Source organism: Eutrigla gurnardus (assembly GCF_963514095.1).
Source record: "Eutrigla gurnardus genome assembly, chromosome: 12".
Classification (NCBI taxonomy): domain Eukaryota; kingdom Metazoa; phylum Chordata; class Actinopteri; order Perciformes; family Triglidae; genus Eutrigla; species Eutrigla gurnardus.
The window spans coordinates 602797-630385 of record NC_139926.1 but is presented as its reverse complement, the minus strand read 5'-3'; the positions used below and the strand labels follow the sequence as shown (position 1 = coordinate 630385).

The 27589-nt window shown below is 45.4% G+C and overlaps 1 protein-coding gene and 1 long non-coding RNA gene across 4 annotated transcripts in view; both read right to left on the bottom strand.

Moving 5' to 3' along the window:
* Positions 1 to 27589, bottom strand: part of slc37a1 (solute carrier family 37 member 1) — an 81574-nt gene that overhangs the window by 17703 nt on the left and 36282 nt on the right. For 2 of the 3 annotated variants that reach the window (XM_084022251.1, XM_084022252.1), the window contains exons 4-11: positions 17701 to 17821; positions 15347 to 15425; positions 14082 to 14217; positions 7348 to 7424; positions 5359 to 5525; positions 2912 to 2964; positions 2158 to 2232; positions 431 to 469 (exon numbers count right to left, since the gene is read on the bottom strand). In XM_084022251.1, the coding sequence (XP_083878377.1) occupies positions 431 to 469; positions 2158 to 2232; positions 2912 to 2964; positions 5359 to 5525; positions 7348 to 7424; positions 14082 to 14217; positions 15347 to 15425; positions 17701 to 17821 (747 nt within the window). The remainder of the gene's footprint in view (positions 1 to 430; positions 470 to 2157; positions 2233 to 2911; positions 2965 to 5358; positions 5526 to 7347; positions 7425 to 14081; positions 14218 to 15346; positions 15426 to 17700; positions 17822 to 27589) is intronic. The other variant, XM_084022253.1, reaches the window with a different exon arrangement.
* Positions 11331 to 13178, bottom strand: LOC311021628. Its single transcript, XR_014598030.1, has 2 exons — positions 12907 to 13178; positions 11331 to 12852 (listed from the first exon to the last, which is right to left on the bottom strand). It is a non-coding gene; the product is annotated as an uncharacterized lncRNA (long non-coding RNA).

Genomic DNA, 27589 nt, shown 5'->3' with positions numbered 1-27589 from the left:
CAAACCATACTTTGGAGCTCAAACGTGCTTGGGCATGGTACGGATTGCTTTGTGTGAGTGCACCCTTAGTGAGTCAAAACTGAAACTGAACTGTTAAACGTTACCCAACTATCATTTCAGAAAAGTTGAAGAATCCCTGAGGCCAAACACAAATGTCCGCGTCGCCCGAACTTGCTGACTCGTGGACTTGACTGGTGTATTCCACCAAGGAACGAGCCCATTGATCATATTCATCAAGTCTGTAAGGGCTCTTTCTGCAGCCACAGTATGTATTGCTGGTGTGCCACAAAGGTTCAGTCCACCAGTCCAGACCATGGACATTTGGATTCAGCCTCCCAATGATTTTTCTGTGTTCATCCAGCATCCCCCAACAGCTAATAAGTAGGCTAGCCGCTGCTGAAGCAACCACAAAAGACCTTAAAGCACTGACCTTTCTGTTTTCAACACTATCCTCGTAATAGTAGTATCCCTGAATAAATTACAATAACATGTTAATATGAAACTTACTTCAGTGTTGAGCAGGAAAACCCATCCTTCATTTATTTAATCAGTAACCATTTCATTAGGTAAACCTGTTCTAGTACTTCACCACTGGACTATTATTCTGTTTTCAGTGGTAGCTGCTGGTACTCTTCAGTCTTCAGCTTACTGAGCTGAAGGTTGTTACATTCAAAGCTTCTATCGAGGTTAAGTCATCAATGTAAACAGATGTAGTGTTATTGTGGTTGTAGAAATGTTATTCACGTTGCTATTAGACTGCCCTGTTACGGCACATGCCTCACTTTGTGTGCACCAAGTTTTGAGTGCAGTGAAAATGTAGTTTTTGAAAGGCTAAATGCTAATGGCCTGAAGCAGAATAAATAATTAGACAAAAACATATAGAGTATTATGGAAATGATCCTTTCTCAATAACTATTGACTCTAGAATTTAAGGGTTAGTGGGAATATATTGGGAATTTACGACCTGAGATTGCTAACGTTAGCCAAGGCTGGTGACTCCACGACTTCGCGATATGCTGAGCCCACTCCGTTCACCTTAACGGCAAAGGAGAAGATGTCGGTGCAACAAAAGTAAGGTTTTACAAGTTGTTTCTTATTGTTTATTTGCTATTCTGCACCAGGTTAGCCCATCAGTGGGAGCATGGTAACATGTTAAAGTACCTGCAGCATCACACACTCATGTGTAAAAGTGTTTTCATGAAGTTTTCAAAAATAAAGCTCTCTTGAGGAAAGTGTACCCCTGTGAAGATGTATTCATAATTTATAATATTTATATTCAAGTTCATAGATTTGATATTTATATTGTAGTTGAAAACAGCCCTGTGAGAAATTCATAGTAAAGTTCATAAAAAGTAAAAAGTTCATAGAATTAAAATTGATGGAGAATGTCAGACTATTTCATTCAGAAAGACTGTTGGTTAGCTAGCTCATTTAAAATATCCTACACTTTTTTTTAACCCTGCCTCTTAAAAGAATCGGAATCGAGAATCATTTGGAACCGGAGTCGGAATCATTCAAATTCAAACGATGCCCAATCCTAATGACATGAGTCAGAAACATTCATATGCAGCCACCACTGGAATGTATATCTACAAATAATATAATACTGATAACATTAGTGTGGGCTGATATTTATCTGCAACTGTGTACGACTGTGCGATGGACTGGCGACCTGTCCAGGGTGTACCCTGCCTTCACCCAATGACAGCTGGGATTGGCTCCAGCCCCCCCGCCACCCTGAATACAGGATAAGCGGTAGACAAAGGATGGATGGATGGATGGATGGATGGATGGATGGATGGATATTCAGCAAAGACTCATCACTTTTTTTCTCTTTTCCATGATTCCTTATTGAGTCAATCCATAATATGACATTCACTTAAATGTTGTAATGGGACTCAGATGAATACACCACCAAACAACAACAATCCAGATTTAACAAAAAGAAAAGTGTGTCTGGGTGAAATTGGCCTTTCATGTCCCTGAACATATATTCTCTTACTATAAATACTGAGTTCATACAACATTAGATGCGACTGTTCTCTCTAGTTGGAAGAAGCCGTGACTCAGCTGGAAAAAGGTGATTTCACACACTTCGGTGCACCAATGAGACACTAGCATCACCCAATACACTGACATTCACAGAGTGACACACACCTGGGTTTTGCTTCCTTTGTACGGCTGATACACCTCAGTGTGTCCACCTGCACCATTACAGCTCTTGGTTGGAACCTGCTTGAAGAGAATATTAATCACATTATTATTATGTCCCACCTCATTATTTCAGGCATTAATGGATACATCTTGTCTTATTTTATATTCTCTTAATGCCAGCTAATCCCATTCAAGATCTTTAAAACACCTAAGTATACATACGGTGCGCCCTCGAGCTAATCGGATTTCCAACACGTATTTAATACATCACACAGCCAACACCGCCAGCGTGAGGCCGACGTGAACCGGCCTCTCTTGTTCCACTAAACCATGGATGCTTCTCTAAACCGAAACGCCATTGCAGCATTACGCGCAAACCAAAGTTCTTTAGCAATGGTGTGATCGGGGGCATATCGAGGCCTCTCCTTTCTGTGATTACGGAGGAATCTCTGTGTGAAAATGCCTATAATGCTGGGAAGATGGGTTCCTCAAGGAACCTGATCAAATCTGAGTTCCTTAGAGAACGCTTTCCTCGAAGCTTCCACCAGTGTGGCAGACTGAGGAACCCAAAAAATTAATCTTGAGTATTCTTTGCCTTTTTTATGTATCACTCAAATAGAGAGCAAAAGCAACATTTATTTGAATTGCTTGTATTTTCATTTTAAGCAGCTTCGCATGGAAACAGCTACATAACAATGTATTGTAAAAACAATGTTGGACTACCTTCTCAAGACAGGAAAAACTCTGTTGTACTCACACTCTTTCCTGGGGAAGAATTTTGAGCATACGTGCTCTTCAGGTCATTTGGGTCTGTCAAGGGAAAAGATGCCATGAAGTTAATGATGCTGCTCCGTTCACGGCCTGTGGAGTCCTCCTCAGAGCTGCTTCTTTGATGTTCATGTTTTAACATGATTAAAACAAGTTCTCTCAGCAAATCAAAGGCTGCTGTGCAAACCTTAATGTGGGAATCAGCACTGTAAATGGAAGCTCACTTCTCTAAGGAACAACAATGTTAAGCCCATTAATGCACATGCACTCTTTAACTGCACAAGAAGCTAAATCCACCACACATAATACAGTAAGGTTGACGGGTTGCCACTGGCAACCATTTTGAGAAAAATAATAACTGTGACAACAAACAGCAAAACATAAACCTTGAAATGTGTAACAGAAGTTATACATAATACTGCTTTTGCACAATGGCACAGATGAAATTATTTGACTGTGGGTTGAAAAGTCTGTTTCTAATCCAGGGAGACAGAGAGGCTTCCAGAACAACAACACACTCAATGATAATAAATGCAGATTCATTTCTGTGAGAAGCTGATGAGGGGAAGCTCTGGATTGTGTTGAAGTGGTGTTTCTGAAGAAAATGTTACTCTTTTCCTTCTTGTCCACTTCACATTGAGAAATACAGTGATATAAGACTAACACCTGATCTCTGGTGGATTATGTGTTGATGAATTACAGGAGACAGGGCCATAGCCAGCTATGAGGTCACCGAGGTCCGGACCTCGGTAAAAAGAGGCTCATAGCGTGTGTATGTGTGTGTGTGTAAACAATAAGATAATAAGTGATCATGATGAGAACAGTCTCTCTCTCATAGGCCATAGGCTTATAATGTAAGGCCTATGTATATAATCAATAAGGTCTAATCAACCTCTTTTGATTTCCCCCTACAGAAGAAAAAAAACTAATCAGTGACTGTCTGAAGAGTGAAAAATGTCAAAAAGAAAAAAAATTCAACAGAGTACGTTGGATTCATTTGTTCAAAAGAAAAACAGGCCGTGTGAAAATGAGGACAGAAGGGGAGAATGAGCAGAGGAAACAGGAGGATAGAAAGAAATGCGGAGCTACTGCAAAGAGTGGAGAAGAGACAGGGCAGAGCAAAGAACTATGTGGAAAGACAGGAGAGACGAGAGATAGTGGAGAGAGGAGAGGAGAAGAGATAGGGCAGAGTGGAAAACCAAGTGGAATGGATGAACAGAGAGAATGGAGTGGAGAATCAGGAGGACCAGTTCAGTCAGAACAATAGAGGGGACCAGAAACACAGACAGGAGAACAAATGGGACCAGAAACACAGACAGGAGAACAAATAGGACCAGAAACACAGACAGGAGAACAAATGGGACCAGAAACACAGACAGGAGAACAAATAGGACCAGAAACACAGACAGGAGAACAAATGGGACCAGAAACAGAGACAGGAGAACAAATGGGACCAGAAACAGACAGGAGAACAAATAGGACCAGAAACACAGACAGGAGAACAAATGGGACCAGAAACACAGACAGGAGAACAAATGGGACCAGAAACACAGACAACCTTCAACTCCAAAATGTAATTCATGTTACACAGATTCTCTGTTGCAAAAGTACTCGGGGTGATCATTTTAACTTCTGTTTGTGTATTCTATGTCATTTCAGAGGACCAATGCAGAGAGAGGAGCATGTGGAGACTGACTCTCTCTCTCACACACACACACACACACACACACACACACACACACACACACACACACACACACACACACACACACACACACACACACACACACACACACACACACACACACACACAGCTATCACAATAAAAACATTTTCTTTTTGCCAACAAGTGTATCAGTGTACTTATTTTTGTAGGTGACATTTTGGTATGGTTTGTGCAAAAACTGGTAAAAGGGGTGTCTTTCCTGGGACGGACCTCACTAATTTTGAAATCCTGGCTACGGCCCTGACAGGAGATGCTTGTTTACATTAAGAAAAGAAAATAGAGAGCTGGCCGGCTGGTACCACCATCGCTGAAATCAAACAAATGTCGCTCAGGAAAGTTCAGACTCTCCTCTGTTCTGGCGCCTCAGTGGTGGAACAAAATCCCGACCAATGTCAGAACAGCAGAGTCGTTTGCCATCTTCCGAAAAAGGACTCACCTGTTCACTAACATGAATTGTTTTGACTACTGCAGTTGTGGATACATTGAGTCCTCTAGCAGAGCTGCTCAGACATCACTGCTCCACTGTCTCACATCCATGTAACCCGTATTAAAACCTCGTTGCAGTTAATGCACCACTGCTAAAAGTACAATCAGATCACTTTAATGCTAGGTTGTCATGATACTTTTCGACTATCTGTATACCGTGCAACACTAGCTAACACTGAGCCCTGACAAAAAAGAAACAAATCAATGTAATGAGCTGCACTCACGCTCGATGAGGAAGAGGAAGCAGACGATGCCCATGACTGCGATGATGAACCCCGGTACGATGAAGGACAGGCCCCAGTTGGATGAGACCCAGTAGCCGGCGATCAGAGAGCCCAGGATATTTCCCACCGAGGTGTGAGAGTTCCAGAGCCCCATGATGAGTCCACGCCTGACAGACAGACAGACAGACAGACAGACGCTTCATTAGTTGCAGTAGATAAAATAATGAATGTACATTCTCCCTTTCTGCTGAAATGAGTGTGACAGATATAATATGGAGCAGGTAAAAGTCTATTTTAACTTTGATGTCTTAAATATATTAAAATCTACATGAACGATGTAAATGGCACTTTCATAATAATTGATAAAGAAAAATTAAGCTTTCTGGTCTATATTTGGAGAAGAATGCAAATCATTAAACGCATACTTCAGCAGAAACAACTCAAAGAAACTATGGTATTTATCTTAGTGAAAACGTGGAATGGCCCTTTATCATCACAGCCTCCGTTAGAGTTGTGGTGTTGACGTGAATTTACTTCTGCAACTACTTTTGTATACACGATTTTTAATAAACCTGTATTTTTTCCATTCTGATGAAATCAAAACGTGTTTAAGCATTCCAAAAACACTGCAAACCCCAGGGAAGACAAACATTGGGGTCTGAAGGGTGTGCCACATCATAGTTGGTTATGAAGCCTGGGAACAACAGCACATTGGATGTATTTAACCCTCTGTGCCTCTAGTCTGCACTCAATGACTTTCCCCTGAGTAACCTGTCAATAACTGTCACTTTGCATCTCTCCATGATCAATTGAAATCACAATAGGTTATCCATATCTATGTCACACCGGGGGCTGTGAGGGCTGTCCTGTCTTGGGTTTTTTGTCTTGTGAAATTTCATGTTTTATTTTGAAAAGTAACTCTCCTCTCGTTTCAGGTCACTTGCCCTTCCTCATGTGTCTCCGGTCTGACATCCTCCCTAATCCCTGATTGTTCTCACCTGTGCTCCCTTCCCTGATGTGTATCTTCACTTGTCTCCTTGCCAAAGTATTTCGTCCTGTCGAACCTCCAGCACCATTAGTCTTGTTCATGAGCCATTGCCACGTGTGTAAGAGTGATTTTGATTTGGTAAGTTTTTTGGTCAGTGTGTTTAAGTTTGAAGTCTAGATAATTTTCAGAGCCTCGTTGTTTTTCCTCCCAGTGGAGCGCCTTTTGTTTATACTGTTTATAACTCAGAAAAGTGAAGTTAAGTTTGTAGCCTTTTTCTTGATCCTCCATGTGAGTGAATTTTTGTTGTATTTTTCATAGTTAGTTTTCTTCGAGAGTAGTTAAGTGTAGATACGTTTGTAGCCTTTTCCCTTGATCCTCCTCGTGAGTGACTTTTCATAGAGTTTGTATTCCCAAGTGTAGAGTAGGTATAGAGGTTTTTTCCTCCTTCGGGAGTGATTTTTGTTTTCATTGTGTTCTGGTTGGCCTTTTGTTCTCGTAGTCTTTGTCCTTCTGACAGAAGAAGATGTATAGCCAAGTTATTTTTGTACACTCATTCTGACGAAGTGCCAAGAAATTGCAGTATAAAAGTCTGTCAACCCGTTCCCATCTGCATCTGAGTCCTCTCCTTTTGCCGAGTCCTGAAAATCTATAAGTCAAAATAACTACAACTATGAGAACTTAACTATCGTTAATCAGTTTTCATCATTGAAAGGTAGAAGAAAACGTTTAGGACTTTAATCAGAACCTCCAAACAAAACCTGTGAACAAAGTGTTTTTGGCAAGTCAATGACGTTTCCTTAGCAATGGTGCTGAAGAACAGACAGCACAGTTTGGCGTCTTGACTGACAGTTGACTATCTTACAAACAGTGGTGCCTGTTTGTTTGGTATGTCGATCAGCGAGCCAAGCTGCAGCACCAGACATGTGCACGTCTGCAGAGAAGCATTGGACACACTTCACATACAACGTGAGAAGCCTACAGGGATGATAGGACCTTCCTACCTTCCTTTTCCAAACCAGTTGCCGATGCAGGTGACTACGCTGGGCCAGCCAGTGGTTTGGACCAAGCCGTTGGCCACCTGCAATGAAAAGAGGCGGAATGAGGACAGTGAGGTGTTAGAAACACAGGGACACAGACTATTTGTGTGAGCATGTGGAAAGAATTGTATGTGTCTCTCTTTGTCTGTGATGCTAATCTGAGCATCAAGCAGAGAGAATTTCCCTTCAAGAAAATGGATCCGTGTGTGTTAGTGCTGTAATCAAATCTGTTTCAGCTTTCTGGCCCTTTGTATTCTCCATTTAGGCGCCTGTGTAGAATAAAGCTCTTCAGTCATATCATTACTAGAGCTATGTTAACACAGGAGGATTCATTTGTGGAATTAAGGCATTCATTTTTCCCACAATTCCACACAGCCCGGCAAATGCTGCTAAGCTTCAGGTGCAGCAAGCAGCCTTTGGACAGCAGGGGGAGCCACTGATCCAAGACGTCGAAATTAGATGCTGGAAATGGTCAATCGTCTGAACTGCAATCAAGTAGCAATAAAAGCAACCCTGGATCATCAGCATTACAGACTAGTTATGCTGACTCCACCAGAATGGAACAAACGAAACAGACCGGAAACTCTTCTAGAGCCCTGATGGTAACTAATCAGGGCTGGTTTGCCATTGTAGCAGCTGGATCTCGCGAGACTTCTCTGACGGTAAGCGCGTTGCGTCATTTCCTGTTTCTCCGTGATAGTCGCTACAGGCTGTGTTTTTCTCTCTAGCCTAACTCTGTTAATTTAACGTAATTTCCCTGTTCAGCGGCTTACTACCGCCAAGTTTAAACTAAGCACACGCTACCCCTGCTTCGGCAGACACATCGCTCACTCTCTGAGTTGCCTCGCTAAATTTGCTATTGTCTACGCGCTATCTCTGATAGCTACTTTAGCGCAACTGCTAGCCTAGCGGCTACGATGGCTTCTCTCTTTCCCTGTCCTCCTTCTCTTCTCTCCTGCCCGGTGTGTCTGATGTTTAGCTACTACTCTGCCTCCTTTACTGATAACGGTACATGTAATAAATGTAGTTCACTTTTTGCTTTGGAGGCGAGGATGAATGATTTGGAAGCGCGGTTCCGCACCAACAATCCTCCGTCGGCTGCTGCTGTAACCAGCCAGCTGACGCTAGCTGTACAAGGTGCGGACCGACATAGCATAGCAGCTAGCCGTCCCTCGGCAAACCCCGAGCAGCCGGGAGGCTGGGTGAATGTCCGAAGGAGGCATAGTTCTAAACCGAAGCCCACGGTTAACCACCATGTTCACGTGTCCAATCGATTTCCCCCACTCAGCGACACACCCGCTGAGAAGCCAACTCTGGTCATTGGTAGCTCCATAGTGAGACACGTGAAAATAGCGACACCAGCGACCATAGTCAAATGTGTCCCAGGGGCCAGAGCGGGCGACATCGAAGCTCAATTGAAACTGCTGGCTAAGGATAAACGTAAATACAGTAAGATTGTTATTCACGTCGGCGTTAATGACACCCGATTACGCCAATCGGAGGTCACTAAAATTAATGTTGGCTCGGTGTGTGAATATGCAAAAACGATGTCGGACTCCGTAGTTTTCTCTGGTCCCCTGCCAAACTTTACTAGTGATGACATGTATAGCCGCATGTCATCTTTCCACCGCTGGCTGTCGAGGTGGTGTCCAGATAACGATGTGGGCTTCGTTAATAATTGGCAGCCTTTCTGGGGAAAACCTGGTCTGATCAGGAGAGATGGCATCCACCCCACTTTGGATGGAGCTGCTCTCCTATCTAGAAACATCGCTGATCTCATTGGTAGTCCTAGAACATGACAAACCAGTGTTGAGACCAGGAAGCAGAGTTGCAGTCTTACACACTTCTCTGCGCCTCCTTTAGAGCAGTCACCCACCCAAAACCAAAACCACATAAGAACGGTGTCTGTCCCCCGACCAACCAAATTAATCAGGTCAAACAGAAGAGAGTTTTCACATGAAAACCTAATAAAAATTAGCACTTCCGATGTAGTAAAACAAAATAAGAGAATTAAATGTGGACTCTTAAACATTAGATCTCTCTCATCCAAAGCAGTATTAGTCAACGACTTAATATCAGATAATCATATTGATTTATTCTGCCTGACTGAAACCTGGCTGCGTGATGAAGACTATGTTTGCTTAAACGAAGCTAGTCCTCCCAGCCATATTAATACTCATATATCTCGAGGCAGCAGACGTGGAGGAGGAGTTGCAGCCATTTTTGATTCAAGCCTGTCAATCAATCCTAAGCCAAAACTAAACTATAACTCATTTGAGAGTCTGATTCTCAGCCTTTCGCACTCAAACTGGAAAACAATGCAGCCAATTCTGTTTGTTATTGTGTATCGTGCTCCTGGTCCATACTCTGAATTCCTATCTGAATTCTCTGAGTTGCTATCAAGTTTAGTCCTTAAATCAGATAAAGTAATCATTGTGGGGGATTTTAATGTCCATGTGGACGTTGTAAATGACAGCCTTAGTGTAGCATTTACTTCCTTAATAGATTCTATTGGCTTCAGGCAGAGTGTACATAAACCGACTCACTGTCATAGCCACACTCTCGACCTCGTCTTATCTTATGGCGTTGAAATCGAAAACTTAATAATCTTTCCTCAAAATTCTTCTTTATCTGACCATTACTTGATAACCTTTGAATTATTGTTGCTGGACTTCACTCCTCTAGGAAAAAGCTACTACTCTCGGTGTCTATCGGATAGAGCAGTAGCTAAGTTTAAGGAAGTAATTCCGCCAGTCTTGAGTTCACTTCCATGTCTTAATGAAACGGAGAACTTTTATATTAATCTTAGTCCCTCCCAGATCGATTCTCTTATAGATGAATCTGGAAGCCTACTGCGAACGACTCTCGACTCTGTTGCTCCGCTAAAACAGAAAACTATAAAGCATAGGAAGTTAGCTCCCTGGTATAACTCCCAAACTCGTAAATTAAAACAAAAACTGCGTAAACTTGAAACCATCTGGCGCTCCACCAAACTAGAAGAATCCCGCCTAGTTTGGCAGGACTGTCTTAAAACGTATAAGAAGGCTCTCCGTAATGCCAGAGCAGCCTACTACTCATCTTTAATAGAGGAAAATAAAAACAACCCTAGATTTCTTTTCAGTACTGTAGCCAGGCTGACAAAGAGTCACAGCTCTACTGAGCCATGCATTCCTAGAGATCTTAGTAGTAACGACTTTATGAACTTTTTTAATGATAAAATTCTAGCAATCCGCGACAAAATTACTTGCATCTTGCCTTCAATTGGAACCGCGTTACCCTCAAACTCAGGAGTTTTAGAACTAGCATTAAGACCTGATATATATTTAGACTGCTTTTCTCCAATCAACCTAAACCAACTAACGTCAATGATCTCTTCTTCTAAACCTTCAACCTGTCTCCTAGACCCGATACCAACCAGGCTGCTGAAAGAAGTCTTACCCTTAGTTAGCGCGTCGCTATTAGATATGATCAATGTGTCTTTATTAACAGGCTATGTGCCACAGTCATTTAAAGTAGCTGTAATTAAACCTCTTCTTAAGAAGCCTACTCTAGATCCAGGGGTTTTATCAAACTACAGACCAATATCAAATCTTCCTTTTCTCTCTAAGATCCTTGAGAAAGTAGTCGCCAATCAACTGCGTGACTTTCTCAACAATAACAGTCTACTTGAGGACTTCCAGTCAGGATTTAGAGTACATCATAGCACAGAGACAGCTCTGGTAAAAATTACAAACGACCTTCTTATTGCTTCTGACAAAGGACTGGTTTCTGTACTTGTTCTGCTAGATCTTAGTGCTGCATTTGACACCATTAACCATGAGATTCTAATATGTAGACTGGAAAAATTAATTGGCATCAAAGGAAACGCATTAAGCTGGTTTAAGTCCTATTTATCCAATCGATCTCAGTTTGTGCATGTCAATGAAAAATCCTCCAGGCACACTGAAGTTAAATACGGTGTTCCTCAAGGTTCTGTGCTCGGACCAATTCTTTTCAACTTATATATGCTTCCTTTAGGCAATATTATTAGAGGACACTCTATAAACTTCCATTGCTATGCTGATGATACTCAGTTATATCTATCGATCAAGCCTGAAGAAACCAATCAGCTAGTTAAACTCCAGGCATGTGTGGATGACATAAAATCCTGGATGACCTGCAATTTCCTGATGTTAAACTCCGATAAAACGGAAGTTATTGTACTTGGGCCTAAACTCCTCCGAAGCTCGCTGTCTAAAGATATAGCGACTATTGATGGGATTGCCATCGCCTCAAATGCTACTGTAAGAAACCTTGGAGTTATCTTTGATCAGGACCTGTCCTTTGACTCGCATATTAAACAAACCACGAGGACAGCCTACTTTCACCTGCGTAACATTACTAAAATTAGGCCAATGCTGTCTCAAAAAGATGCAGAAAAACTCGTCCATGCATTTGTTACCTCAAGGCTGGACTATTGTAATTCTTTATTATCAGGCTGCCCTAATAAATCTCTTAAATCTCTCCAGCTGGTCCAGAATGCTGCAGCTCGTGTTCTGACTAAAACCAGAAGAAGGGATCACATTTCTCCTGTATTAGCTTCTCTGCACTGGCTGCCAGTAAAATCCAGAATAGAATTTAAAATCCTTCTCCTCACTTACAAGGCTCTTAATGGACTGGCACCATCATATCTTAAAGAGCTCATTAAACCCTACTGTCCTCCTAGAGCACTACGCTCTCAGAATAAAGGGTTACTTGTAGTTCCTAAAGTCTCCAAAATTAGAACAGGGGCCAGAGCTTTCAGCCATCAAGCTCCTCTTCTGTGGAACCGTCTTCCGGTTCTGGTTCGTGAGGCAGACACTGTTCCCACATTTAAGAGTAGGCTTAAAACCTTTCTCTTTGACACCGCTTATAGCTAGGGCTGGCTCAGGTTTGCCCTGAGCCAGCTCTTGGTTAAGCTGCTATAGGCCTAGACTGCTGGGGGATTATAGTGACACACTGAGCTCTCTCTCTCTCTCTCTCTCTCTCTCTCTCTCTCTCTCTCTCTCTCTCTCTCTCTCTCTCTCTCTCTCTCTCTCTCTCTCTCTCTCTCTCTCTCTCTCTCTCTCGTGCGCGCTCTCTCTCACTGTGTATGTTCCCCCGGAGTCCCTGTGCTCTCTTGCCTAGCAGGTCTCCCTGGACCGTGGTGGAACCTGATCCGGACTGCACCGATGTTGTGGTCTTGTTTGCCTCTTACCGCCTGTATTTTTAATTAAAGTAATTGACTAAAATCGGCATCTCTACTGTCACTAACTTGACTACTCCCGGGATCACTCCCGGGAGTCTGGCTATGCTTTCTGGTCCAGCAGAGTCCACTGAGGTCCTGACCGATGCAGACTGCTAACTGGCCTGATGCTGGAAACACCACATTGTAGCTCCACCTGCCCGCTGTGTGACTGCTCAACTACTCCTGCTTTCTGGTCTACGGCGACGTGGTTGGGATGGATCCATCTCGGCGTGGCTGTGCCTGCTGCCATGGACTACTACTGTTGATACTATTGCTACTGTTAATACCACCGCTACTGTTAATGCTACTACTACCATACTACCAACACCAAATGCAGTTGGAACCCAAGGGCCTGGGCTGCACGAGATTTCTGCCTAAAAGCCTATTAAGGCAGTTTTTTCTCGCCACTGTCGCTGTAACGCTTGCCCCTGGGTGATGTTGGGAATTTGAAATTGTGTTGACTCTTGAAATTTTGAGCGTATTCTAGTCCTGCTCAATGTGTTAAGTGTCCTGAGATGACTTCTGTTGTGATTTGACACTATAAATAAAATTGAATTGAATTAATCCACATGGAATCTCACTATCAGTAAAGGTTGAAATTCAATTGAACTGATTCAATTGAATTTCAATGAAATGAAATGTTTATCTATTTGTGAACATACCAACTTGTGTTTCTAATAACTAACTGATGCCTCTCGCTCTCTGTTATTCCACAGCAGGTCTATAACCGAAGTCCTGGGTGGGGAGACCTATGTCTCCTCTGCCACTTGCGTCATGGAATGAAAATCTCTGATGAGGACCTGCATGTTCAAGGAAGACGTAGCCTCCCACCATGTAAATACCAAACAATGCCTGGCTCAAGCTTGCCACGGTGCTGGATGCCCAGTTGAAAGAGTCTTACTGAAAAAAGAACAAGGCCTCCCCAGTATATCTTCAGATATTGGAGTAGAAATGTTATTTTGGTGTATTTGAATCAAATGTATATTTACAGTTACAGGACAAAGAATAGGAGAAGACATTTAGTTGTATCTTTGTCGAGGGGATCATGATTTTAATCGTGAAATTTTGATTATATTCTAGGTGTGGATGCTATCAAATAGGACCCGATATATGCATATAAGCCTTCCGTTTAAGAAACTATTGCCGATGAATCCTGGGTATGTTATTTTAGATGTTTTTACCAGGGTTAGTTAGGGCGAGGGCTTCAGAGGGGTAAACTGTGGTCGGCATCAGACAGGAGCACCCAAACAGGAGCAAAGTTGCGAAATTGAGAACATTTTCAGATGAGGAACTGAAGCCATATCTTGCTCTTGCTGGTCTACTGCTGTCTCAGTCACTTTGTGTTTTGCGTCGTGTTCGTGATGACCACTTTAAAAATCTGATCTCTCCCTTCAATCCCCAGGATCCAAAGTAGTGTTTCGTGAATTACTAAATGCATTATGATGTATCTTACCTGGACAAATATGTAAAAGCCCAGGTTGTGGATGTTGTAGATATAACCCAGTCCAAACAGGCAGGTGAACAGGCCGCTGGTCAGCATACCCACCGTTAGGTACAGTCGAATGGGCAGACGCTCCCCGATGATGCCGCTGCATGGGCACACAGCGATGACAGCCATCATGTGAACCACAAACACTTACTGTCACACATACAACACTGTAGCCCAAATACTCCCTACATGCAGGTTCAGCACCTTCATCGAGAACAGCATGTTTCAATTCTGTGAGCTTGTCTGTTAACAGGATGTCTCAAACCACAGGATAAGTGGTTCAGCTCGTGTAGTCCAGGTCCAGGGACCATGAAAGGAATTACTGACATTGACAGATTATTAATGAACCCGGTAACAAATTCTTATTGGAAAAATAAACATTGGGCACTAGCATCACATAATCGCAACATTCTGTGTAATTCAATGCATTTCAACTTTAATCTTCTTTTCATATCCATATCCAAATTTGACCAGTGTAGTGCAGGGAACATCACTGGGTTTAGTGTCTCGTTCAAAGACACTTTGACATGAGGATGGCAGAGCCGGGATCGAACCTCCAACCTTGTCCACTCCACCACTGATCTCCAACCAGCCCTACCTTTAAATCTAAATCAAATGCAGACGATTGGACAGTCTTGGTGGAAGTATTCTGTGTGAATGCTTTCTAGTTTGTTCATTAACAGGAACATGCAACATTGATATTGATCATAGATTAGATTGAATTAGATTTGACTAAAGTAAAAGAAGTGTAGACTTCCAGAACACGCAGAGACAGAGAACACCAATGAAGTTAAAGTAGTCCTTCAAGGCTTTTAACACCTTTAACTGCTTGTCTTCTTTTGTCAAAATGAGAAAGTACATTTTAGTGCCAGGTGTAATTAGGGAGAAAATGCCATTTAGCTATACATAAGGGGGTTGAGTGTCTTTCCCTATAAATAAGTGTATCCCTTTGGAGATTTCACAGATTTTCTCCACCAACACAGTTGACATAATGTTTATAATATATAACATAATATTTCGTAGTTGTATTATAATTAATACATTAATAATTAATAAGTCCATTTGACTGTGAAAATCATGAGCGTGTTCTAGTCCTGCACTATGTGTTAATTGTCCTGAGATAACCTTTGTTGTGATATGACACTATAAATACATTTGTATTGAAATGGGTCAATTTACACTTCAGCTATTCAGCTCTGCTATGAATACCAGCCCCCTCCTCTTCTTACCTGAGGTACATTCCCACTGCATAGGCACAGAGGAAGGAGTAGTCCATGGCTCCCAGAAGCTGTTTGTAGTTCCTTTTATCTATGAATAGAAAGAACAATTATATAGCAAGGCTATGCTAACTCCAGTTACCTTTTATAATGGTTGCACTAGTGCACCCAACTTTTTCATTTCGGTGCTCCAGCACACAATCATGTTGCACTGTGCCTTTTGGCACCGCAATAATACACCCATTATACCCTTTCTTTGTAGTTCCCATATAAAATGGTAATTTATTAACACACTATGTAAATGACCAACAGGATGAGAAAAAAAAAAAAGTTAAAGATAAAATGAAAATGCTCTTCTTTGGTGATTTTCTCAGCAGTAGTAAAATCTTTGTGAACGGAGCGAGTCGCGAAGCCCGAGCGGACGGTGACCGCAGAAGATAGAACGAGGGGAGTTGCTCACACAAGGCCGCCATTGTCTCCTCAACATGTTGAATATTATGCACAGCAACTTTGCCTGTGGTCAAAGAGTCGTGTCAATGTGCACGACAAGCAAAAGTTCACCTTACATTGTCGTTTTGTTGCGCTAGAGCTAAATGGATTTCCGATGCTTATTTAAACGCCACACAGCCACGGCACCAGCGTGTTACACGTCCCAGCCTTCCTGGTTCCACAAAGCCGGATGTTTCTGGAAACGGGGTCACCATCGCTGAACATCGAGCGCCCTTCTTTCCATCATTACGGTGGAATCTCTGTGTAAAAATGCCTATAGATTCCCAATATGGCATAGGGGAAAAGCAATAGGGCCAGTTTACCTAATCTTGTGAGGGGTTTTCACAATTTACACAACTATTAACTTTTTCCACCACATTGACTTCAACAGATTGAAATCAAATTCATAATCTCTGATTTCCATAAGAAAGTCATTAATCAGTTGTTTTGAAAGTTGTAGTTTTTTTGCTTTTTCTTTCTCAATCTTTCCATTTAAATATTCATTTAAATAGTTTGCAATATCTTGAGGTTTAGTAAGGACGGAGTCCATTTAAAGGGGCATTCACACCGGACGCGAATTGAGCGGCCACTCTACATTGAAAATCAATGTAAATAGCGCGATGACACGCGATTCAGGCGGCGGCGGCGCAAATGGAGCGTCTGGCGCGTCTGCCGCGTCTGGGTATATGACGCCAGTTCAAGCCGACAACGTCAGATGGACAGGCGCTCCGCAGCTGAGATGGAGCGCCTGTAGTTGGTGTCCAGGCGGGAGATCCTGGCACCGACCCGAGTTAAAAGGTCCTCGAACTGGGCTCCGGTCAGCCTGAGGTACCGCTGGAACCGGTCGTCCAATGAAATGAGACAATGAAATTCCCTCAGCTCCGTGCGTCTCCGGAGGACTTCATGAACCCAGACACGACGGCGGGTGGTTTTCCGGCGTTTCTGGGACTTGTACAGCAGGTACAGTGCAGCAACGGTGGTAATATCAGCCATGATCGACGTGCAAAGAGAGCGGGTTGAGAACGGTTAAAAAATGAGCGTCATGCGCCAATGGCGCGAATGACAGAAATAGTCCAAAATGATCAAGCGGCGTGATACAAGCGTCTCAAGCGATTGTATTCGCGTCCAATAGACGCGATAGACGCGAATTGAACGGCCACTCTACATTGAAAATCAATGTAAATGGCGCAGTGACACGCGATTCAGGCGGCGGCGGCGCGAATGGAGCGTCTCGCGCAATGAGACGTGGCGCGAATGAAGCGTCTGAAGCAACGCAAATAAAGTTGAAAATAGCGTCTCAAGCGATTGTATTTGCGTCTATCGCATCCGATGTGAACGCCCCATAGTTTCTTTCCATCCTGTTTCGTTTCATTTATCCTATCTTGATAGACCTTTCTTTTGTCACTTGGTTTCTTAATGAACAATATGACTTCCAATCAGTTGTATTGCCAGACTTAATTGATTCCATTTTCACTGTATCCCTCTGGGTCATCAAGGCTTTCATTTCCTCATCGATCCAAGGAGCTTTTCTTTTCCTGACTGTGAAGTTCCTAATTGGGTATATTTATCAGCCACGTCTAAAAACATCCTTATAAAACGTTTATTGTACACACTTTATGCTATAGCACCTCATTTATGTTCTATATAAGTATTCCCACAAAGACATTTTAAAAGATCTTTGGGCAACAATTTTATGTCCAACTTTGGAAATGTTACAGCACACCTGTCAATTCAAAGGACATTTTTAAATGGCACTTCACACAAAAAAGTTGCCGACTCCTGATCTAATGTGACCTCAATTCACCCACTACACCCAAACATGTCTCTTTGAAAGCCCCCAAAATATACCAAATGTGAGGAATCAAGGAGATACGAACCAAAAGGCTTCCAGCTACAGTCAACGTCTGTATGGAGAGATGGCAGGGAGGGCTGCTGGCTGCTGCTGGAGGCCACCGCCACTATTTCCTTGACAGACGAGCAGTTCTTATGGAGCTCACTCTGTCAACACAAAAACATTTGGCGCACCATTCAGTAGACACAGTGGAAATATTCCATCACACCTACTATTCTTCATCCATACATATTTGACTTCACACATGGAATTAAATATATGATCATTCAAGAGAGAGAGAGAAGTGATTCGTTTACAGTTGCACTGTGGCTGCAAAAGCTGTGAAAAAAGAAAGGTTTGGTCTATAACGTGACTAAATCCTAGAGCTGGACTAGAAACTTAACTCCCTTGCATTACATCTATCCATCGTCTACCGGTAACCAGTCTATCACAGGGCCGACATGTAGAGACAGACAGGTAACCAGTCTATCACAGGGCTGACATGTAGAGACAGACAGGTAACCAGTCTATCACAGCGCTGACATGTAGAGACAGACAGGTAACCAGTCTATCACAGCGCCGACATGTAGAGACAGACAGGTAACCAGTCTATCACAGGGCCGACATGTAGAGACAGACAGGTAACCAGTCTATCACAGGGTGACATGTAGAGACAGACAGGTAACCAGTCTATCACAGGGCTGACATGTAGAGACAGACAGGTAACCAGTCTATCACAGGGCCGACATGTAGAGACAGACAGGTAACCAGTCTATCACAGGGTGACATGTAGAGACAGACAGGTAACCAGTCTATCACAGGGCTGACATGTAGAGACAGACAGGTAACCAGTCTATCACAGCGCTGACATGTAGAGACAGACAGGTAACCAGTCTATCACAGGGCCGACACGTAGAGACAGACAGGTAACCAGTCTATCACAGGGCTGACATGTAGAGACAGACAGGTAACCAGTCTATCACAGGGCCGAGATGTAGAGACAGACAGGTAACCAGTCTATCACAGGGCTGACACGTAGAGACAGACAGGTAACCGGTCTATCACAGGGCCGACACGTAGAGACAGACAGGTAACCGGTCTATCACAGGGCCGACACGTAGAGACAGACAGGTAACCAGTCTATCACAGGGCCGACACGTAGAGACAGACAGGTAACCAGCCTATCACAGGGCCGACACGTAGAGACAGACAGGTAACCAGTCTATCACAGGGCTGACATGTAGAGACAGACAGGTAACCAGTCTATCACAGCGCTGACATGTAGAGACAGACAGGTAACCAGTCTATCACAGCGCCGACATGTAGAGACAGACAGGTAACCAGTCTATCACAGGGCCGACATGTAGAGACAGACAGGTAACCAGTCTATCACAGGGTGACATGTAGAGACAGACAGGTAACCAGTCTATCACAGGGCTGACATGTAGAGACAGACAGGTAACCAGTCTATCACAGGGCCGACATGTAGAGACAGACAGGTAACCAGTCTATCACAGGGTGACATGTAGAGACAGACAGGTAACCAGTCTATCACAGGGCTGACATGTAGAGACAGACAGGTAACCAGTCTATCACAGCGCTGACATGTAGAGACAGACAGGTAACCAGTCTATCACAGGGCCGACACGTAGAGACAGACAGGTAACCAGTCTATCACAGGGCTGACATGTAGAGACAGACAGGTAACCAGTCTATCACAGGGCCGAGATGTAGAGACAGACAGGTAACCAGTCTATCACAGGGCTGACACGTAGAGACAGACAGGTAACCGGTCTATCACAGGGCTGACACGTAGAGACAGACAGGTAACCGGTCTATCACAGGGCCGACACGTAGAGACAGACAGGTAACCAGTCTATCACAGGGCCGACACGTAGAGACAGACAGGTAACCAGCCTATCACAGGGCCGACACGTAGAGACAGACAGGTAACCAGTCTATCACAGGGCCGACATGTAGAGACAGACAGGTAACCAGTCTATCACAGGGCTGACACGTAGAGACAGACAGGTAACCAGTCTATCCCAGGGCTGACATGTAGAGACAGACAGGTAACCAGTCTATCCCAGGGCTGAGATACTCTCCCCGGAACCCCCCCATACTAAATTGTCATAGGTGCGGATCCAATCACGCACAGAACCAATAAACATACACTGTTTCTCGTCGGCACCCTTTGCCCACGGACGCAGGAGCCAAACAAGACGGCAGCCGGTAAACCTTTTGTTTGTTTGTCAACTTAAGCATTGTGTTGAATGTATAACAAAATAAAGGTGCAACATTGCATTTACATTTAGGTCATTTAGCAGACGCTTTTGTCCAAAGCGACTAAGTACATTTGTCAAAAGAAGGAAACCAAGAAACCACAACGTATCATTGCCAATAAAGTAAGAGCTTAAAATAGAACAAGTGTTAGGTCCTCATCTGAGTAAAGTAGTGCCTTAAGAGCAAGGGGGGGGGGGGGTGACTCTGCTGTCCTGACATTGGTCGGGAGTTCGTTCCACCACAGTGCTTGCTTCGGGGCGTGTGGTTTGACCAGTGTTTGAAGGTAGATGGGTGCCGTTCCATTGATGGCCCTGAAGGCCAGTGACATCATCTTGAATTGGATGCGTGCTGCAACAGAGAGCCAGTGGAGGTCACGGAGGAGGGGGGTCATATGGGAGAATTTGGGTAGATTGAAGATAAGGCTTGCTGCAGCATTCTGGATACGCTGCAATGGTTTAGTCGCAGAGGCTGGGAGTTTGTGAGGGAGGTCCGAATCCTGCGGATATTGTAGAGGGCAAATCTGCAGGATCGGGCCACAGCAGTGATGTTGGGGGTGCAGGATAGATGGTCATCGAGGATTACACCCAGGTTCCTCGCAGTTGAGGAAGGTAATACTGTGATGCCCTCGACAGTGACCGACAGGTATAGTATAGTGAGAACAGAAGCGGTCCTAATACTGAGCCTTGAGGGACACCTGTGTCCAGAGAACAGGGTTTGGACATAGAGCCATTCCATGTGACCTGAAAGGTGCGATTTGTCAGGTATGATGTAAACCAGGTGAGAGCAGAGTCAGTTATGCCAAGTTCAGCCAGGGTGGAGAGGAGGATTTGGTGGTTGACTGTGTCGAATGCAGCAGATAGGTCGAGGAGAATGAGAACGGAGGAGTGGGATGAGGCTCTGGCGTCTCGCAGGGACTCGGTCACTGTGAGGAGGGCCGTCTCAGTGGAGTGAGCAGTCCTGAATCCTGATTGATTAGGGTCAAGGAGGTTGTTCTGTGAGAGATAGGATGACAGTTGGTTGTAGGCGGCACGTTCCAGGGTTTTAGAGAGGAATGAAAGAAGAGATACAGGTCTGTAGCTTTGGATGTCAGTAGCGTCTAGGGTGGATTTTTTAAGGAGGGGCTTCACGGTAGCTGTCTTAAAAGCCGCTGGAATGACACCTGAGGTTGTAACGCGCAGCCTTGTCCTGGGCTGAACATTAACTCTCCAAGGGGTTCATGGAAAAATAGACTTCGTGTAAAAATTAAACAAACGAAACGCCACCGTGGTGCAATTTAACGTAAAGATCCACGTCACTTTTAATTTAGACGGGCTTTCCCAGCTCGGCCGCTCTGAGCGCAAAATGATCACCAAAATAAATAAATTACATACAAGGCACGCAAAAAACCCCGGTCTTTCCACTTTGTAAATTAAGTAAATAACCCCCCCCAAACGAAATATCACTTATTGAACCGAATGGTTCACGATAAATATGTCCACAAGTCGCAAACTTTCCGATACTCAGGAACCATACAACGCCGAGCGGCTCGGGCGCCGGAGGAAAAACAAACAAACAAAAGGAGTCAGTCTCACCCCGTTTACCCGCGGTCCTTTGGGTCAGTCCACCGGGAACAGAGTCAACCAGGAGGGAAACTCAACTGGCCTCCGCCTGACCAGGAGGGAAACTCGACTGGACTCCGCCGGACCAGGAGGGAAACTCTACTGGCGGCTCCGTTCGCTTAGTCCGTGCCTCGGCTCCGTCCGATACAACGCAGTCTAAGTTACGCCGCTCTCCCCCCTCTACCGCCAGCCGTCCACCATCTCCTCCGACCATCACCAGGTGTCCTCCTCTACCTGGTCCACGTCACATCCTCCCTTTATCCCCTCGGCCCACAAATTTTGCTATTCTTATTTTTAATAATTTCAAGGCACCCACACTACCCATTTAGTTTACAGACTACATCTCACATCAGGCAACCAAGTGCACTTTTCTTTTAAACCTTTGTTTGCACACTGTACATTTTATTTCATGTCAAGGTGACGCTGTCACAGATCCCCCCCCCCCAGCCGGAGGTATCGGAGGCTGAACCCCCGAAAAAGGGTTTCAGGTTGACCACGTTGACTGTGTCTACCCTCTTACTCTGGTCGTTCGTCTGTATCAGGTAGTTTATGGGGCCTAACTTTCTCACCACTGTCGCTGGACCTGACCATTTAGGCGCAAGCTTGGATGAGAATCCGTCTGATGCTTTGGAAAGTGGGTGTGTGCGGACCCAGACCTGGTCTCCCAGGAGGAGTTGTACACCTCTCCTCCGGGTATTATAATACCTGGCTTGTCTGGCCTGACACACTCCCACTCGCCTTTTAACCTCCTCAGCCATCTGCTTTTGCCTCTCCAGGAGCTGGTAGGGCGACTGCTGGGGCGAAGGAGGCGAACCAATCAATCGCTCCAACGGGCCTTTGAGGGCTCTTCCCAGCGCCAGCTCTGCAGGAGATCTACCCGTAGTCTCATGCTGGGCGGCGTTGATGGCAAAGCGAAACTCTCGGATCCACTGATCCCATTTGTCATGCTGGTCCCCAACATAAGAGGCAATCATGGTTTTGATGGTTCTATTAGAACGTTCTGTTAGATTGGCCTGAGGATGATAACTGGTAGTGAACTTCTGTGTCACTCCCCAGGTCTTACAGAGGTTAGCCATCTCATGGCCAGTAAACTGAGGCCCCCGATCCGTCACCAGCTCCTGCGGGACTCCGAACCGGGTAAAAATCTCATCCTTGAGGATGGGGATGATGCGAGGGGATTTGCTGTCTTTGAGGGGAAACATTTCAACCCACTTTGTGAAGTAATCCACAATCACCAAAAGGAACTTATTGCCCTTCTTACTGCGAGGGAATGGCCCCATAAGGTCCATACCAAGCTTCTCCCATGGACCTTCGACTGTGGTGGGCTGCATGAATCCGGCTGGCTTTTGGTTGTCAGCCTTGTATAGCTGGCAGGTCTGGCAGTTCCTGACATGATCCCAGACATCTTTCCGAACCGTCGACCACCAAGCTACGTCAAGGACCCTAATCAGGGTCTTGAGTCTGCCCAGATGGCCGCTTAAGGGATGGCCATGAAAGTACTCCAGGAAACTGGGTACGAGGGCTTTTGGTACCACTAGTTGGAATTTCTCACCTCCATCTTTTACAGGCGACTTCCGGTACAGCAGGCCCTGTACCAATGTAAACTCCACCCTTCCAGGTCTACTCGTGGTGGACGTGACCTGCTTTACCCTCTCCAAGGTCTCAGGATCCTTTTCCTGAGTTTCTCTTATCTCCGCCAGTGAAGTTGGGAGATCGGAGGGAGAAAGGGAAGTATTTAATGCCACCCAGGCTGCAGGGGCATTTGGCTCTGATACCGCCCTCGACAGGGCGTCTGGGACAATATTTTGTAACCCTTTTCGATACTGGACCCTAAATTGAAACTTTCTGAGATTCAGGGTCAGATTGGCCTCACTTAGCCTCTCCATGACATCATTGAGATCCTTCAGGTGCTGTTCTGTTGTGGGAGAAAAAACGATGACATCGTCAATGTACACAAAACATATTCTTCCTCTGAGGGCCCCCAGCACCTTCTCCATAAGGCGCTGGAATGTAGCCCCGGCATTTTTCAACCCAAACGGCATGCACTTAAACTGGTAGAGGCCAATGGGGGTAATGACAGCCGTCTTGGCTTTGCTCTCTTCCGCCATCGCCACCTGCCAGTATCCTGACTTTAAATCCAGGGTGCTGAAAACAGCAGCCCCGTGCATTGACTCCAACAAATCATGGATGATGGGCATGGGGTAGGCGTCCTGGTGCGTCTTGGCGTTCAGAGGCCGAAAATCCACACAGAACCTCATGGACTTGTCAGGCTTTGGAACCAGGACCACAGGTGAGGCCCAAGCGGACTGGGAGGGTTCTATGATGCCATCTTTGAGCATCTGCTCCACATGGTCAATAATAATTTGGCGTTTGTAGGGAGACACTCTATACGCTCTACAGCGTACTGGCACGTTATCAGTAACAAAGATCTGATGCTCTTCCACAGTGGTCGCCCCTAACTTTCCTGAACACACCTTTGGCCAGGCCTCGAAAAGCTCTCGGATTTCCAGGGGGTAACTGGAAAAATCCAGAACAGGGTCGATCTGGCTGCTACTCACCCCTGGGAGAGGGAGTGCCATGATGAGACTCACACTGACCTGTGGGCTCGGTTTTCCAGGGTTCTGAGAGAGGAAAGAATAGAACGTGTACCCTCTCGGCCCCTTCACTCCATACGTTAGATCACCCAGATTTATAATGGTGGATGTCTTGGTGAGAAAATCTAAGCCTAGGATGATAGGGAACGCCAAGTTGTCATCCGCTATTATGTATGTCTCTATCGACCACATCATGTCATGCCAGTTGTACAGCAACTGAATTTTGCCAAGGGCTCCATGGCAGGTCTTTCCATCAGCCAGGGCAAAGCTTTGGTTCTCACTTGGCCTCAGTTGTTCCCCCTCTTGCGCCACCTGTACCCACTGGCTATGCCTCATAAGAGAGTAAGTACAGGCGGTATCAAAAACAGCCTGACACTGTCTTCCTCTCACCTCTATCGGCACATGCAGAAGAGATGAGGTTTTCTCTTTTCCACGCCGCACCACAGTCACCACATCCACAGGCTTCTTTGACATCCACTTCTCCGGTGGCTTTTTTGCCATCCTCCCCTTTGCTTTCTGTTGGTCCACCTTTCCCCAATACTCCTTCGCAGCCGTGCAGTCCTTCTCCACCAACGTGCCCACGGAAACCAGCTGCTCCACAGTAGTGACGGTGCCCCGGAGGCACCCAGCAATTCTGGGGTTGCAGTTATTGAGGATCTTCCTCACTAACTCAGTTTCAGAGATTTCAGGCTTCCACCGTAAACAGAGTGCACGATAGTCATAGGCAAAATCTCTCACACACTGTTCAGGCAGCTGCACCATATCCCTGAGCTTCTCTTCGACCTCTGCGAGGTAATCAGGAGGAAGGAAGGCGGCCTGAAACGCCTCCTTGAACTCCACCCAACTATGGACCTTACTTTTGGCTACACTCCACCAACTATGGGCCGGCCCTTTAAGCACACTGGATAAGGCACCAACTAGCTCTGCATCACTCAACGGCCGTACCGCAAGAAAGGTCTCACATTGATCAACGAAGTTTAGAGCATCGGCTACCTCCCGAGACCCGCTGAATGAGGGAAAGTCTATGTGAACAGCAGGTTTCGAATACACCACTGCCGCTCCAGTGACCTTGCTGGGAGACGCTCTGCAAGGAGCAGTGATATCCATCCCCTCCAAGCCTGACTGAAACATGGCCGGTGGCGTTAGACCAGAGGTTGGGGCCTGAGACTGTGTCTCTGTCACATTCGAGCTCCTAAGGGGCTCTAGTGGCTCACTGAGGGAGGCAGCACCGAAGGCTGGAGGAGACATAAGAGGAAGTCCGCTGTCAAAAGTGACATTAAGGGGCGGAAGCTGACCATGATGGGCCACGTGGCGGGGCTGTTCATGGCTCCAAGAAGCTGCGTCGCTGGTGGTTGGAGCCCGCGACCCCCCGATGGCGTTGGGGTCTGGAGTGGAGCGTCCCTGGGCTGGTACGGGGCCGCTAGCTCCGAAGAGGGATGCGGGGACCGCTGTGCGACTTAAGCGCTTCAACCGCTGAATCTCCGCACTCCACTTTTCATCCCTCCTCTGCAAACACTCCACTAGCTGGACCTCAAACTGCTTGAGAGTGCTCATCACCCGATGCTCCAAATGTTCAATGTTAGTGTCCACATAGCCCCTGATGCTGTCCTCTCTGTTCAACGTGCTAGTAACTGAGTCGCGAAAATCTCCTTCCAACATGTGCACCTTATCAATTACTGTCTTTAGCTCCTCCCCCAGGGTAGAGATGGCAGGCAGACCAAGGTAAGAGGTGCTGTCTCCCTCCTCCACACCGTCTTCAGGGTCCGGCTCAGACAGATACAGTGAGCTAATCAGGGATGTTATCTCCCCCACAGGATTTCGCCTGGTGACCCACTCATCTCCCCCATTCTCATGGTGCTGATCCGAGGCTTCATGCACCGATATGGGAGTAGACGCCCGTGTGCCTTCACTGGCAGCCTGACAGCCGGCATCAATTTCACCCAGGGGCAGATTCTCTTCAGTAGCCATCAGTAAAATGTATCTTTTGCATACACAGTTTACGATATTACCCCAACGAAAGCGCTCATTAATTTAATTCACTCCAAACACGTTATCTATTTCAAGTCCCCATACTGGCCACCATCTGTAACGCGCAGCCTTGTCCTGGGCTGAACATTAACTCTCCAAGGGGTTCATGGAAAAATAGACTTCATGTAAAAATTAAACAAACGAAACGCCACCGTGGTGCAATTTAACGTAAAGATCCACGTCACTTTTAATTTAGACGGGCTTTCCCAGCTCGGCCGCTCTGAGCGCAAAATGATCACCAAAATAAATAAATTACATACAAGGCACGCAAAAAACCCCGGTCTTTCCACTTTGTAAATTAAGTAAATAACCCCCCCCAAACGAAATATCACTTATTGAACCGAATGGTTCACGATAAATATGTCCACAAGTCGCAAACTTTCCGATACTCAGGAACCATACAACGCCGAGCGGCTCGGGCGCCGGAGGAAAAACAAACAAACAAAAGGAGTCAGTCTCACCCCGTTTACCCGCGGTCCTTTGGGTCAGTCCACCGGGAACAGAGTCAACCAGGAGGGAAACTCAACTGGCCTCCGCCTGACCAGGAGGGAAACTCGACTGGACTCCGCCGGACCAGGAGGGAAACTCTACTGGCGGCTCCGTTCGCTTAGTCCGTGCCTCGGCTCCGTCCGATACAACGCAGTCTAAGTTACGCCGCTCTCCCCCCTCTACCGCCAGCCGTCCACCATCTCCTCCGACCATCACCAGGTGTCCTCCTCTACCTGGTCCACGTCACATCCTCCCTTTATCCCCTCGGCCCACAAATTTTGCTATTCTTATTTTTAATAATTTCAAGGCACCCACACTACCCATTTAGTTTACAGACTACATCTCACATCAGGCAACCAAGTGCACTTTTCTTTTAAACCTTTGTTTGCACACTGTACATTTTATTTCATGTCAAGGTGACGCTGTCACAAGGTGAGGGAGGAGTTGATCAGGGTGGTGAGGAATGGCAAAATGTCGTGTGAGATGTCTTGGAGAAGAGAGGAGGGAATCGGGTCAAGGGAGCAGGTGGTGGCACGGTTAGATGTAACAAGTGCGTGAACTTCTTCAGAGGTGAGGGGGCTAAAGCGGGTAAGGCCATCAGAGTTGAGAGTTGGGGGACATGTTTTCTGGGAGGGAATAGGCGTGAATGAGGAGCTGATGTCATTTAATTTCTAGATACATAGATATTTAGATAGATAGATGTGTAACGGTTCTCAATATAATAGTAATAATATTATTATAATATTGAACCGTACAGTATGTTGTGCATGGTTCAATATGCACTTGTGAATTGAGGTATTGTCGGTTTTGCAATAAAATGTCACATAATTTCACGTTTCCATCCTTGTATTTCTCTCTGAATTGGTCAGAGCATTTGAACGCAGCATGTGTTCACGCTCCCTGCCAGTAAATCTCCAACTAGAGTTGGGCGGTATCCATATTT